This window comes from Alligator mississippiensis, chromosome 1 (assembly GCF_030867095.1).
Source record: "Alligator mississippiensis isolate rAllMis1 chromosome 1, rAllMis1, whole genome shotgun sequence".
NCBI classification, from domain to species: Eukaryota; Metazoa; Chordata; order Crocodylia; family Alligatoridae; genus Alligator; species Alligator mississippiensis.
Genome location: NC_081824.1, coordinates 427,717,448 through 427,730,843, shown reverse-complemented (window position 1 = coordinate 427,730,843; position 13,396 = coordinate 427,717,448). Strand labels below are relative to the sequence as shown.

At 41.3% G+C, this 13,396-nt stretch overlaps 1 protein-coding gene across 5 annotated transcripts in view; it reads left to right on the top strand.

Moving 5' to 3' along the window:
- Nucleotides 1-13,396, top strand: part of PAN3 (poly(A) specific ribonuclease subunit PAN3) — a 128,968-nt gene that overhangs the window by 79,619 nt on the left and 35,953 nt on the right. For 4 of the 5 annotated variants that reach the window (XR_009458885.1, XM_059720210.1, XM_059720199.1 and 1 more), the window contains 6 exons: nt 3,871-4,118; nt 6,250-6,354; nt 7,291-7,348; nt 11,082-11,243; nt 12,900-13,016; nt 13,101-13,202. Coding sequence is in view for 4 of the 5 variants with exons in the window: in XM_059720210.1 (XP_059576193.1) it covers nt 3,871-4,118; nt 6,250-6,354; nt 7,291-7,348; nt 11,082-11,243; nt 12,900-13,016; nt 13,101-13,202 (792 nt within the window). In the remaining variant the exon portion in view is untranslated. The remainder of the gene's footprint in view (nt 1-3,870; nt 4,119-6,249; nt 6,355-7,290; nt 7,349-11,081; nt 11,244-12,899; nt 13,017-13,100; nt 13,203-13,396) is intronic. The other variant, XM_059720187.1, reaches the window with a different exon arrangement.

The window sequence follows — 13,396 nt, the reverse complement described above, 5'->3', positions numbered from 1 at the left end:
GAAATGGAAATTGCATAAATACATGAAAACCAGTGACCCTTGACACCCTGGTATATTGGAACTACCAGTGATACTAAGAGCAGACCTCTTTACAACAAATAACTCTGCTGTTCCAGCATGGTAAAGAGAACTTCTGACCAGAACTTGCATTTTCTAACCATTTCGGTATGTGGGCTATATCTAGCTTTGACACTTATTCCACCACTTTATTTACATCAAGCTGGAAGGGCCCAAATTCTTTAGAAGGTAACCACACTTAGAAGCCAAAGTGCTTGACTGAAATTCTGAAAAGTGTATTTGAGATTTTGATGAGTGGGCATAATTTTGCCCAGTTGCATAATAATAATCTCCATTTTCTTGCCTCAGCCCCTCTTTCTCTCCGTTTGTTAAACAAGCGAAACTTAAACTTCAGATGCATTGTTTTTTGACTACTGGAAATGGAAATATCTTATAAATATTGAGAAATGGATGAAACTGGTGTAACCACAGCTGGGTCCAAGTGTTCTAGGCCCCACAAGGATGGTTTTGAGAAACTTACAACAGATGTTCAAAGCAAACTTTTAACACAGATCCTGAACTATATTTAAAGCAAAACCAAGAAATATACAATACGGTATAACTTGATTTTTATGCTATTTATAGATGTCTTATTTTAGACTTCAGAGTGGCAGTTCCTTTTCCAGGCTCTACAGTTGCATTCTTTTTTCCTTTAAGGAGGGTTTTATTTTTTAATAAACTGTTTGAAACAGTAACTTTGGCACACATTTAGATCATTAGTAGTAAACATTTTTAATTTAAAATGGTGTTTGTGCAGCATAAAATAACATGCATTAGATTATTTCTGTCTTATCTTTCCAAGACTAAAAGGATTGCAAAAGTATTGTGGACATATTGAGGTGGAAGTTGCTTTGATTTTTATTTAATTGGTTTTCCTGCCATATTTAATATTAATATTGCCTGGCTGTAAAATCACTGTCTTCTGCCCACATCAGTATGGGAGGAAATTTTTAAAAATGTTCATGGCAGTTCTTTTTTTAGGTTATTTTGTGTAATATGTGGTAAGTGTTTAAGCACCAGTGAATGCCAGTTTTCTTAATGGTAAAATCTTTGTGGCATACAAACAAAATGTGATAGCTTGTTTCATCATAAATTGTTGTTTAATTAGTTGACATAATTGTAGCGATCACATCTGGAACAAGCTAGAACAAGTTAGGCAACGTTTTAAATATTTTAAACCAGAAAACACCTAACAATTAAAGATTAGATCTAATTTCAGTTCCGATTTTGTGGAAGGTTTATGTCTCTACCCATTAGTACTTCAAAGCATTAAACCTAGTATTCAAAGTCCCTCTCACTAACTTATATTTTTTTATTATAGAAAAGAAAATATACAATGCAACAGTTAAGCTGCCGTTCTAGAAGAAAGACTAGCTTGGCTCATGTAGCATTCCCTTGTTTTTTATAAAAAGGAAAAAGTCCTAGAAAATATAACTAGTCCATGCTAGCTCAAAAACAGAGGAAAATGCACCAAAGGTTATATTAAAAATAAGGCTGATCTTAAGTTTGGAAGATATGGAAGATTGCAGAAGAAATCTCTCTGTTATCTGAAAAGTATCTACTTTTGATGAAGGAAGTAGATGGGCTGAATTATTTGTGCATGTGTGTTATAAATACCTCTTCCCTGGTCATCAGATATTTTACCCGAAGTTAGGTTGCATATTTTTCAAATGGCTTGAATAATATCATCAGAATACTTGCTTCAAAAATAGCTTTTGCTTCTTTTGAAACTAAGAAAAGTTTGCATTATTCCAAACTAATGGAAACTGGCTAAGAAAAAAAAGCTAACGTTAGCTTTCCATAGATATATAGAATTGAAACATGGCCTAAATTTCACCAGACTAGAATCTGTATTACATTTTTTGACTCATTCTAATGCTTGGTAAATGTAGATTGTGGTATGGCATAGTTATAGAGAAGGACTATGATTTTGGAAAAACTATTATATTCTATATTTTTATAATAGAACTAATTACTTGTGTATTTTTGTGTATCATCAAGTCAGCTAATTACTTGATACACAAAGATCACTCCTATATTATGCCATCTTATTTGAACAAAGTAGATCTAGTAAATAAATTCCTGATCTCTAAACGGCTGCACACTGCTAAGTTTTTAATCCAAGCAAACACTAGCTAGTTTTACAGAAAGGGACATGGGTAACCATAAAATTTGCAAATGTTAAATAATGAGAAATAAGTTAGACATGTTACTTCTGCTGAAAAGTAATTTACCTAGATTGAGCGATACCAAATTCTAGCTCTAATACTCACCTTTAACTACTCATCCAATTGGGATTTTCTAAGGAAAGATTTTAAGTAGAGTAAAATAAACTGCCTGGAATTTTTGTGGATTTATACTTCTGCTGTACAATCTGAAAATGTCTAACAAATATTGGAGGGGTTTTTTTTTTTAAGATTCATAAAGAGCTTAATAGGTCAGGGTAGGGAGTAGCTGTATGTCTTATGCCTCTCTCTGTTAAATCTTGAACAAGTAGTTGTTTATTTTTCTACCTAAATAATAATAAAAGTTTGCATGCAATACAGTGCCATTAGCTGTTCCTGTTGCTGTAATAAATTTACTGATTAAGGCTAAGAATGTTTAAGATGAGGAAGGAACATCTACCTTCTATCAGTTGTAATGGACATGGAACATCCTTATTTCTTTTAAAATTTCAGCCCAAATTTATGGTAGGTTTTATCACCTTAACCATATATCACTTTCTTGTTTATAGTAAGACTACTGTTTTTATGTATCTGATCATCATACAAAAGGGAATAACACTACTCTCTTGGAATTATTATATACTGTTCATAAATAGGCTGGAAATTTGGCGCATGTAAGTTAACTGCTTCCCTTTTGTTGGAGAAGCAGGTCTTGGCAGTGCTTTTGTTTCCTCTACTTTTATCAGCGGCACATTGTAGGGTGTTTTGGTATTCCAGGTACTGTGCCTTGTAGTTGTGTGTGACGATTCAAAGTAACAATTTTGGATTTCTTGGATAATTAATTGTTTATAATATTGAGGGTGACTAACATACAGCCCATGGGCTGGATTCTGGAAATTTGGCAGTGTGGTGAGTGGTAGCAGCAATAATTGTTGGGGCTCCCAGAACCCTGACGATTAACCATGCCACCTCTTGTTCTGTCACCAAATTTCCAGACCTGTGGAGAACCCTGCAGGCTGGATCGAGAGCATAGAGCCATATCATTTAGCCAGCAAGGCTACCCGTGGGATTGAAAATTTGGCTCCAGGCAGAGCAGCCATTGTGGTGGCTCTGGGAGCCTCAAGAATTAACACTTCCATCACCAAATTCCAGCCCTGCAAACCAGATAGATGACAAAGCTCTATGCCCTAGATCTAGTCTGTAGCCCAACCCTGTACCATTCAGCTGTCCTATAGGGCTGGATGAATTGGGACACCACTGGTCTGCACAATTACATCAGGTCTGCCCCTTCAAACATACTCAAATTTTATCTTTCTTCCTTCTTTTCAGGGCTCCATTTTTTATACCTTTGCTATTCCCTCTTGACACACAGTATTCTGTGTATTTTCCTAATGCCTCCTCCTAAATCTAGGCCATAAGGTCCCAGTACAATTTGTTATCCTCCTTCCTTTTTAAAAGAAGGTGTTGTTTTATGAACCTTCCTTGGATAATGTACCTGTTCAAGCTGTGTTTCTTATCTGCCCCCTTAAATCTTCATAAAGAAATAGCAGGTGATTCTCATCTGCCTGAAGCTTTATTTTGTTGCAAGTTAGTCTTTCCCACACAGCAAAAGTTTACTCAAGAACTTTTCTTTTTTTTTTTTCCTAAGGAATGTCACTGTCTGCAGGATCTTCTCCTCTTCATTCCCCTAAAATTACTCCTCATACATCTCCTGCTCCCAGAAGAAGAAGTCATACTCCTAATCCAGCAAATTATATGGTGCCTACTAGTGCCTCTACTTCTGTTGCTAACGCCGTCTCCCAGCCTCCATCTAGTGGTCAGGTGATCCAGAAGGAAACTGTGGGTGGAACAACATATTTCTACACAGATACAACTCCAGCACCCCTCACAGGAATGGTACGTTTGTTTCTTTTGCAGTTACTCTGTAAGAGAGATATTGAATTAGCTTTTCTCTAAAATGCAGATGTTTGAGTCATATTTCATTTTGCTGTTTTTTGCTTTCTCTTGAAATTTGGCCCAGAAGCTGTTACCCTGTGCTTTTAGGCTGGGTGGCATTATTCAAGATTAATCACAGTGATATGGAGCAGGATTTTCTTCTTTCTTTTCATGCTGTGTACCTAGTGCTCAAGTTTTTTTTGCCCTGTGGGTCAGATGAGGGATTAGAGCCAGTCCATGGGCTGGATCAAGCCTTGTACACCAGAATCTGGCCTTTGTAAGCCTCGGCTTGCTCCCATATGTGGGGATCGGGCCCTGGGGCATGATGCCACACCCTCCCACCCCCACACACTGGCATCAGGTGCCTGAACTGGCACACAGGGCCTGGGATTCTCTACAGGTCTAGAAATTTGGCAGAAGGGGAGTGGTACCACTGCTCCCCCACTGCCAAATTTCCAGACCTGTAGGGAACCCCACAGGACAGATGATTTGGCATTGGGGGTGGGCCCCCATGGGACACCCCTGTTCTATACTGTTCTGTTTCCTCACCTCTGTGCTGAGTGCTCTTTTAAATGGAGCACTGTGGCTCATCAAAAATGGCAATTAGGAGTAGGTTTCTGAGTCTGACCCACTGTAAAAATGCTAAAATACTTCAATGGTGAGGGAGAAACAAAAGAATGTTGTAAGGTGTACAGCACGGGTAAGAATGAAACTGTCATGGGATCTTCAAATAGAAAATTTGTACATATAGTTTCATGCAGAATTTTGGTAAGAAGTTGACTAAAGACTAGCAGTGTTTTGATGACAATTAAGGAATGCCACCTAAATGACACTGTTAAATGAGCCTGTTGGAAGTTCTTTTCCTTTTTAATTCTTTAATTTAGCCACAGTTTATAAGGAAGGATAATACTCATGGAAAACTGAAGTGTACTGTTAATTCAAATCTCATTGTCATAGAGCATGCAGCAACTGCTGCAGCGTCCTTAGCCTGCCGAAGGGTTTTTGAACCCGAAAGCTTGCTTAATAACTATTCTCCAACCATTTGGGTGGTCTAATAAAAGATATCAAATTCACCCAAGGAACCTTGTCTGCCATTGTCATATTTAGGCATTACATCTAAGATTATTGCAACTGAAAGATCAGAAAAAATATTTCTGTTTTTGCTTTTCTTTTTTAAGTAATTTTTAATAAAGAGTGTACAGATAATCTTCATTTCTGCCATATTAAGGAAAACTTGTATTTACAAAAGAAGGGGAAAGGACAGTTAGTATATTTGTTATTCTAAGGTTATGTTAGTAGTGAATATAGATGTCATAGACATTAGGCCTGGAAGGGACCTTGGGAGATCATCAAGTCAGGGCAGGAAGCCAGCTAGGGTCAAAGGATCCCAGCAACATAAGCATCTTCTTAAATGTTTCTTAAAAGAGTCCAGAGTAGGCACTTGCACCACCTCTGAAGGGAGTCTATTCCAGGCCTTCCAGAGGCCTAGAAAATTATAATTTGTTCAGGCAGATAAAGTTTCATAGATTCATAAATTGTTAGAGTCTGGAAGAGACCTTGCAGATCATTGGGTCCAGCCCCCACACTCTAGGTAGGAAGACAACTGGGGTTAAGTGACCCCAGCGAGGTGACTGTCCAGTCTCCTCTTGAAAACCTCCAGGATAGGTGATTGCACCACCTCTGGAGTGAGTTTATTCCACAGTCTGGACACCCTGACGGTGAAGGAGTTTTTCCTGGTATTAAGCCTAAAGCAGCCTTCCAGGAGTTTGTATCCATTGGTCCTGGTCTTCCCCAGGGGCACCGTAGTGAACAGTCATTTACAAAGCTCCTGATGCACTCCTCTGATACAGCGATAAGCTGCTATCAAGACCCCTCTCAACCTTGTCTTCTTTAGGCTAAAGAGGCCCAGGTCCCTCAGCCTTTCCTCGTATGGCTTGCCTTGCAAGTCCCTGATCACACGTGTAGTTGTAGTGTATGTACTACTTCAGTACTAAAAAATTCAGTAGATCAGGAAATGTTCATAATAAACATAAAATGGTAAATTTTCCAATTCTAAAGAAAACCTGTCTTAATTAAATGTATCTGTCTTTAGGTATTTCCAAACTATCATATTTACCCTCCAACTGCACCTCATGTTGCTTATATGCAGCCAAAAGCAAATGCACCTTCCTTCTTCATGGCAGATGAACTCAGACAGGTAAGTTGTCATAGTGTACAAATCTAAATTAAATATCCATATACCTTTATTAAAATAAAGTAGAATGCCACAATCAGTAGAAGACAGATGACCACTCTAAAACTGCTAAGGCAGTATTTAAATATAATCATGTAATAGATGAAGTACCAAAAAACAAAAGTATGTAAAACAGTATTGCCTTCTACATGCAGTACCTTTGTTAGGAATGTGTACTAGAAGACAAAAGTTTGCTTAAAGATGAGTATTTTATAGCCTCTTGAAATTCGTGTGCATAACACTTCTTGAGGTATTAGCTGTATTCTAAACAAATTCTAAAATAAAACTAAGTGAAATGGAGTTATACAAAATCTTCCGTAAGTGAAGATTTTCCTATGCTTTTACATACACTGACATGTTCACATGCTCAGAATATGTATTTCTATTTCTTTGGTATATATAATTCGTACAAAGTTGGGTATGAAGTTAACTGTGCCTCAGGATTTTCCATATACCTGCCTGCTTCCTGCAACAAGATGCAAAGCATCAGTTGAGTTGCTCTGATTATTGGTACTTCGTAATATTAAGCCCCTATTGCTGATATCTGCCTTGTTAATGTACCTTCACAGATTCTTTCTTCTGCCTCAGACTTCTTTAGGGCCAGGGAAAATACTTTTCTTGATACTAGTCTCCATCTGTTGAGAAGCAGCTGTTCTGAGGTGGCTTCCCACGGCCTCAATCCACTTTTTATGAATGACCTTTCTGTAGAAGGAAACCATAGGTTTAGTCTGTAACTTTTGCAGGCTAGTAACTTTTTTTTTTCAGAGTACCTCACATCAGCTAGCTATTCCAGTATAGGAAGCTGGCCCTTCAAAGGAATTATAATGTCAACTTATCAAAGATGATCAACCAATTATATATAGCCTTAAAGTTGAAAACATAAAATAATTTGTTCCTCAGGAGCTGATCAACAGACATTTAATAACAATGGCTCAGATTGATCAAGCTGATATTCCTGGTAAGTAACTAGAAAGTTGCAATATTAATGGCTTGTGCTTATTAATAGCTAAGTCTTTTATGCACTTAATATTGCATAAGAATGTAAGAGGTGCCATAATGGGTCAAACCAATTGTCCATCTAGCCTAGTGTCCTGTCTTTGACAGTGAAGGAGCAGATGCTTTAGAGGCAGAACATGTGAATAGAAGAGTATATCTAGAGTGTTCTGTTCTCTGTCATACCCTCTCTGATATTCACCGTCATGGGTTTAAGGATGCCAAAGGAAACCTCTCCAGCTATCCTGTTTAATAGCTCTGTTGTCCATAAATTTGTCTAATCCCTTTTTGAACCTGGCTCTATTATCTGTCTCTACAACCTCTTAAGCTAACTACATGCTGCATTAAAGAAATACTTTCTCTTGTTCATATTAACCCTGTCTCCCACTAATTTCAGTCAGTATGCCCCCTAGTTCTAGTATTTTGGGACTTGGTAAATAGCAGTTCCCTATTCACTTTTTGCACACCTTTGGTGATTTTATAGACCTCTATAACCACATTAATAGCATGATACAACAAAGCTATTCTTGAATTGGATTTCTCATGTAATGTTAGGCCTGATCTGACTATGCTAGAGTAGTTAATAACCAATACATTTTCTTCAGTAGTTCACCTTTTCCATCCGGGAAAAATGCTTCACAGATGCTAGGTTTCTGCTGCTTACTTTTTCCTTTGCATGTTTTAATTATTTCCTTTAAACCTTAAATCCTTAGCTATACATAGAACAACTCCAGCTTTTCTCTGTTCAACATCATTTGTGTTCTCAACTTTCATAGATGTTAGGGTCGGAAGGGACCTCAATAGATCATTGAGTCCGAGCCCCTGCATAGGCAGGAAAGAGTGCTGGGTTTAGATGACCCCAGCTAGATGCCTATCTAACCTCCTCTTGAAGACCCCCAGGGTAGGGGAGAGCACCACCTCCCTTGGGAGCCCATTCCAGACTTTGGCCGCTCTAACTGTGAAGAAGTTCTTCCTGATATCTAGTCTAAATCTGCTCTCTGCTAGCTTATGGCCATTATTTCTTGTAACCCCCAGGGGTGCCTTGGTGAGTAAAACCTCACCAATTCCCTTCTGTGCCCCCATGATGAACTTATAGGCAGCCACAAGGTCGCCTCTCAACCTTCTCTTGCGGAGGCTGAAGAGGTCCAGGTGCCCCAGTCTCTCCTCATAGGGCTTGGCCTGCAAGCCCTTAACCATACAAGTGGCCCTTCTCTGGACCCTCTCCAGGTTATCCCCATCCCTCTTGAAGTGCGGTGCCCAAAATTGCACGCAGTACTCCAACTGCGGTCTGACCAGCGCCCGATAGAGGGGAATTATCACCTCCTTGGTTCTGTTCGTCATGCATCTGCTGATGCACGATAAAGTGCCATTAGCTTTTCTAAAGACTTCGTCACACTGCCGACTCATGTTCATCTTGGAGTCCACTAGGACTCCAAGATCCCTTGCCGCTTCTGTGCCACCAAGCAGTCATTTCCTAGGCAGTAGGTATGCTGGACATTTTTCCTCCCTAGGTGCAGCACTTGCATTTCTCCTTGTTGAATTGCATTCTGTTGTTTTCTGCCCATATGTCCAACCTGTCCAGGTCTGCTTGTAGTTGTTCCCTGCCCTCCTGTGTGTCCACTTCAGTGAGGCAATTCTAGTTTTAGACCCTGTCATCAGTGCACATCATAACCAGTCTTGTATCAGATTCATGGCACTATAAGCTTGATATATGACAGAAGGCAGGGGAGAGTGGCACCTTAATGTGCCTATACACATGTAGTGAGGCTGCAGAGCAGACTCTATTTAATCGAGTCTGCTGGAGCATAGTAATTACCGTGCTCCAGCATCATGTGTATCAGCGTTCCCACACTGAAAAATGGGGGTGAGGCGCTTTGTTCAACACACAGACACTGATGCATGTGACTCTCCATACATTATAATTAGTGGCTCCCAGAGCCTCTCTTATTAAAGTGCCCCCTCTGCCCCCCACCCCCATTCCTGGAACACATGTATAAATGTCCTTAGAGACTAATTGGTTCAGAGGTATAAACCTAAATAGCTAGGGTCCTACCAGAATCACAGCAGAAGTGTGCTGCACAGTGGCTCCTTTAATCTTGCAGTTTCCCCCGTGCGCCTCCCACCTTGCCACTGATTGGCAGAGGGCCCCCATTGCTCATCACTTGCTCCTGATTGGTGGGGAGGTGAAAACCACAGTTTTCAATACGCCACAGTTTTTGCATCCCGCCACTGATTGGCCGAGGGGCCCCAGCAATCCCACTGCTTGTTGCTGCCTGTCCAAGAGGCAAAAACAGAGAGAGAGAGAGAGAGAAGGATGGGAGCAAAGCGCCCTGGGAAGTGACAGGACTGTGGCTTCTCTCAGAAGAAATCATGTATATTTTCTTTCCCAGGAGAAGCTGAGCCGGGAGTGATTTAACTTGGGTTGTTCTCAGGTTATTTTTCTCCCGAAGTGGTCATTTTTGCTCTGGGAGAAAAATCTTCAACATCTGTACACTCGTGGTTTTCTCTTGGAGAGCAGGAGAAACTGAATGTCAGTATGAAGCCATCCTCTCTGCATCAAAAGAATGCCCTAGAATTAGAAAAGCTAGAGAAAAAGGCAACAGAAATGATCAGGGGCATGGAGTAGCTGCCCTACCGGGAGAGACTGAAAAGACTTCTCCTTCAGTTTGGAAAGAAGAAGGCTGGGGACAGTATGATAAAGGTCTATAAAATGAAGGGGATAGACCAAGTGAACAGGGAATAATTATTCATTAAGTCCAGAATAATAGAGCTAAGGGGCAGTCACTCAAATTAGTAGGACACAGATTTAAAACTAAAAAGAGAGAGAGTACTTTTTTTATGCAGCGTGTGCAGTTAACCTCTGGAACATGTTGCCACAGGAGGCTTTAGAGGCAGGTAGTATAGCCAGTTATGAAAAGGGAATAGCAAATTCATGAACAGTAGCTCTATTAATAACTATCAAACAGGACAGTTGAAGAAGTTTCCTCTGGCATCTCTGAACTAATGAGGGTGGATAGCTGTGAAGGTAATACACAGAGGATAGTTTATTCTTGATATACCTGATTCACTGTTCTCCCTCCAAAGTATCCACTCCTACCACTGTCAGAGAGAGGACATTCTACTAGGTGGACCATTGGTCTGACCCAGTATGGCACTTCTTATGTTCTTATCTATTCTATTCTGATGTAAGCAAAGAATTGATTGAGAGGTTGATATTTATGAGGCCTGTTGGATACCGGTGATTATTCTTGTTGCTTCATATGAGGGAGGGTAAAAATCTTTCATCCTCAGTACCTGCAACAGTAAATTGTCAAGGCAAACCAAAAAAAGGTGGCAGCTTGTTGGACAGCTGCCAATATGCTGCTTCCACTTACCTATAGAAGAGTTGGTTTAATGTTAGAATGAAACTGGCACTTCACAGTACCCAACTTTACCTTTACCTTTAATATGGTAATGCTGTTTTTCTGAAGACATCTATATCCACTACGTAAAACACTCAGAAAACTATTATGTTTGTATCAGAGCTAGAATTGTGTGTGTTAACTTTCTCTTGCTTGCCTTTTAAGACACAATGCAAAGAGTATTGTTTGACATCTAATGACTTGAAGTCCAATTAATGTTCTCAACTACTGTAATGTTTTTTTTTCTTCCCCACAACTGTAATTTAATGTCTAATATATTTCTATAAACTGCTTTAGCAGTCCCTACAGAAGTTGACAGCTACCACAGCCTTTTCCCTTTAGAACCACTGCCACCACTCAGTCGGATACAGAAAACAAGCAACTTTGGGTACATAACATCATGCTACAAAGCTGTAAATAGCAAAGATGATCTGCCATATTGCCTTCGGAGGATACATGGTGAGAGAAGTCATAAGTTGTCATCTTTTTAAACTGCAGTGCAACCTATATGTTTAGAATTCTTAGTATAAGCCTTGAATTAGTTTTCATTTAAAATGTTATTGTTGGTAAAAAGGGAGTACAGTTGGGCCAAGATAACAATTCATGGTGCTGGAATCGAATAAGCAGAGTTTTATATTGGTAAAACTACTAATTTCTCAGTATTTTTGGATTGGATGTTAAAATTAAAGTCTTAAGGCAGGGGTGGGCAATTATTGTGCCTGGAGGGCTATTTAATGACTTTTGGTGAGCTGTCGGGTTCTGCAAGGGTAGCCCCACCCCTTGACAGGGTTATGAATAGGAGTATGTGTGGGGTTTGTGGGTAGGGTTGGGGTTAGTGGGGGGGTGCCCCCCCACCACATTCGCTCCCTCCACCATGCTCGCCCCATGGCGGACAGCCCCTGCCACCAGCAGCAACAGCAGGCAGCGGGCCCTTAGGGCACCCATTGCCTGTGGCAGGCAGAGCCCCATCACAGTGTGCGACTCCAACTGAGTCCCAGAAATCGCACATGGCAGAACAGAGCCCACTCAGCCTGATGGCATGCGACTCCCTGTAGCTCCTGAACCGCATGCCATTGGGCTGGGTGAGCTCTATGCCTCCACCTGCAGTTCCCAGCTGGAGTGCTGGAAGCCCACTTGGAGGCACAGAGCCAGCCCAGCCTGGCCTGATGGCACATTGCTCCTGCCTGCAGTGCTGGGAGCTACACGTGCTGGCATGGAGTCAGCTTTCATACATTTCATAGACATTAGGGCTGGAAGGGACCTCAGAAGATCATCGAGTCCAGCCCCCTGCCCAAAGGGCAGGAAGTCAGCTGGGTTCATAGGATTAGTCTGGTTTGAAGGCACACGCCAGGCTGGGCCAGTTCTGTGCTGCCATGTGCAGCTCCCAGGATTCAGCTGGAGCTGTGCACCGTAAGGAAGCTCTGCCTGCCATGGGGCATGAGTGCCCCCAGGGCCCTCTGCCTGCTGCTACCACCGGCAGTGGGGGCTCTGCTCCACAAGGGGAGGGACATGGGGCAAGGGGGCCCATAGTCAGCCACACACCCCACACCCACTTCCGCCTCCACCACCCCTATGCATCTCACACCCACCCACACAGGTGCCATCTGGCCAGACGGGCTCCATACCACCATGTGTGACTCCTGACTCTCCTTCCAGGAGCTGCATGCTATTGGACTGACCGGGCTGGCTCTGTGCCAGCATGTGGGGCTCCCGGCACTGGAGCCAGGAGTGTGCGCTGCCGGGCTGGGCCAGACTGGCTTCATGCCTCCATGTTGGGATCCTGGCACTGCAGAGAGGAGTTCCCCACTCACAAACTGTCCAGTCGTGTGCCATCACGCTCAGTACCTTCATGTGGGACTCCCAGCTGGAGTGCTGGGAGCCCCACAGAGGTGGAGGTACAGAGGCCACTCAGTCCAATGGCACATGACCTCTGAAAGCCTTCCTCCCACCAGCTTTCAGAGGGGCAGCTGCGGGCTGGTAATAATTGTTTTTTGGAGGAGGCCCACAGGCTGGATAGAATGGCCTGGCAGGCCGGATCCAGCCCATAGGCTGTATTTTGCATGCCCCTAATGTAAGGGTTCAAAAAAAATTAAAGTGGATTTATTCTCTTTTCAGGTTTTCGTCTTGTTAATACAAAATGCATGGTATTGGTTGATATGTGGAAAAAAATTCAACATTCAAATATTGTAACCCTGCGTGAAGTATTTACCACTAAAGCATTTGGAGAACATTGTAAGTTTTTTCTGGAATTGACCTTTTAAGGTAATTTTACAGGATGTATTTGAGTTAATTGTCATTTATGTCTTTATTTTTAAGCTCTTGTGTTTGCATACGATTTTCATGCTGGAGGAGAAACTATGATGAGCAGACACTTTAATGATCCAAGTGCTGATGCCTATTTCACGAAAAGGAAGTGGGGTAAGGAAAATGTGTTCAACCTCCTCCAATATTTGAGAGGTGTCTAAGTGGTTGAACAGTTAAGTAATGATCAATAAGTTAGCCTTCTAACTTCATAGGAGTTCTGTTTTTTGGATCAGCAGGAATGAGAGAAGTTTTACATGAAGCTTATAAGGAAGTTACTATTACTTTTTGGTTGTGTGGTCTAATATATT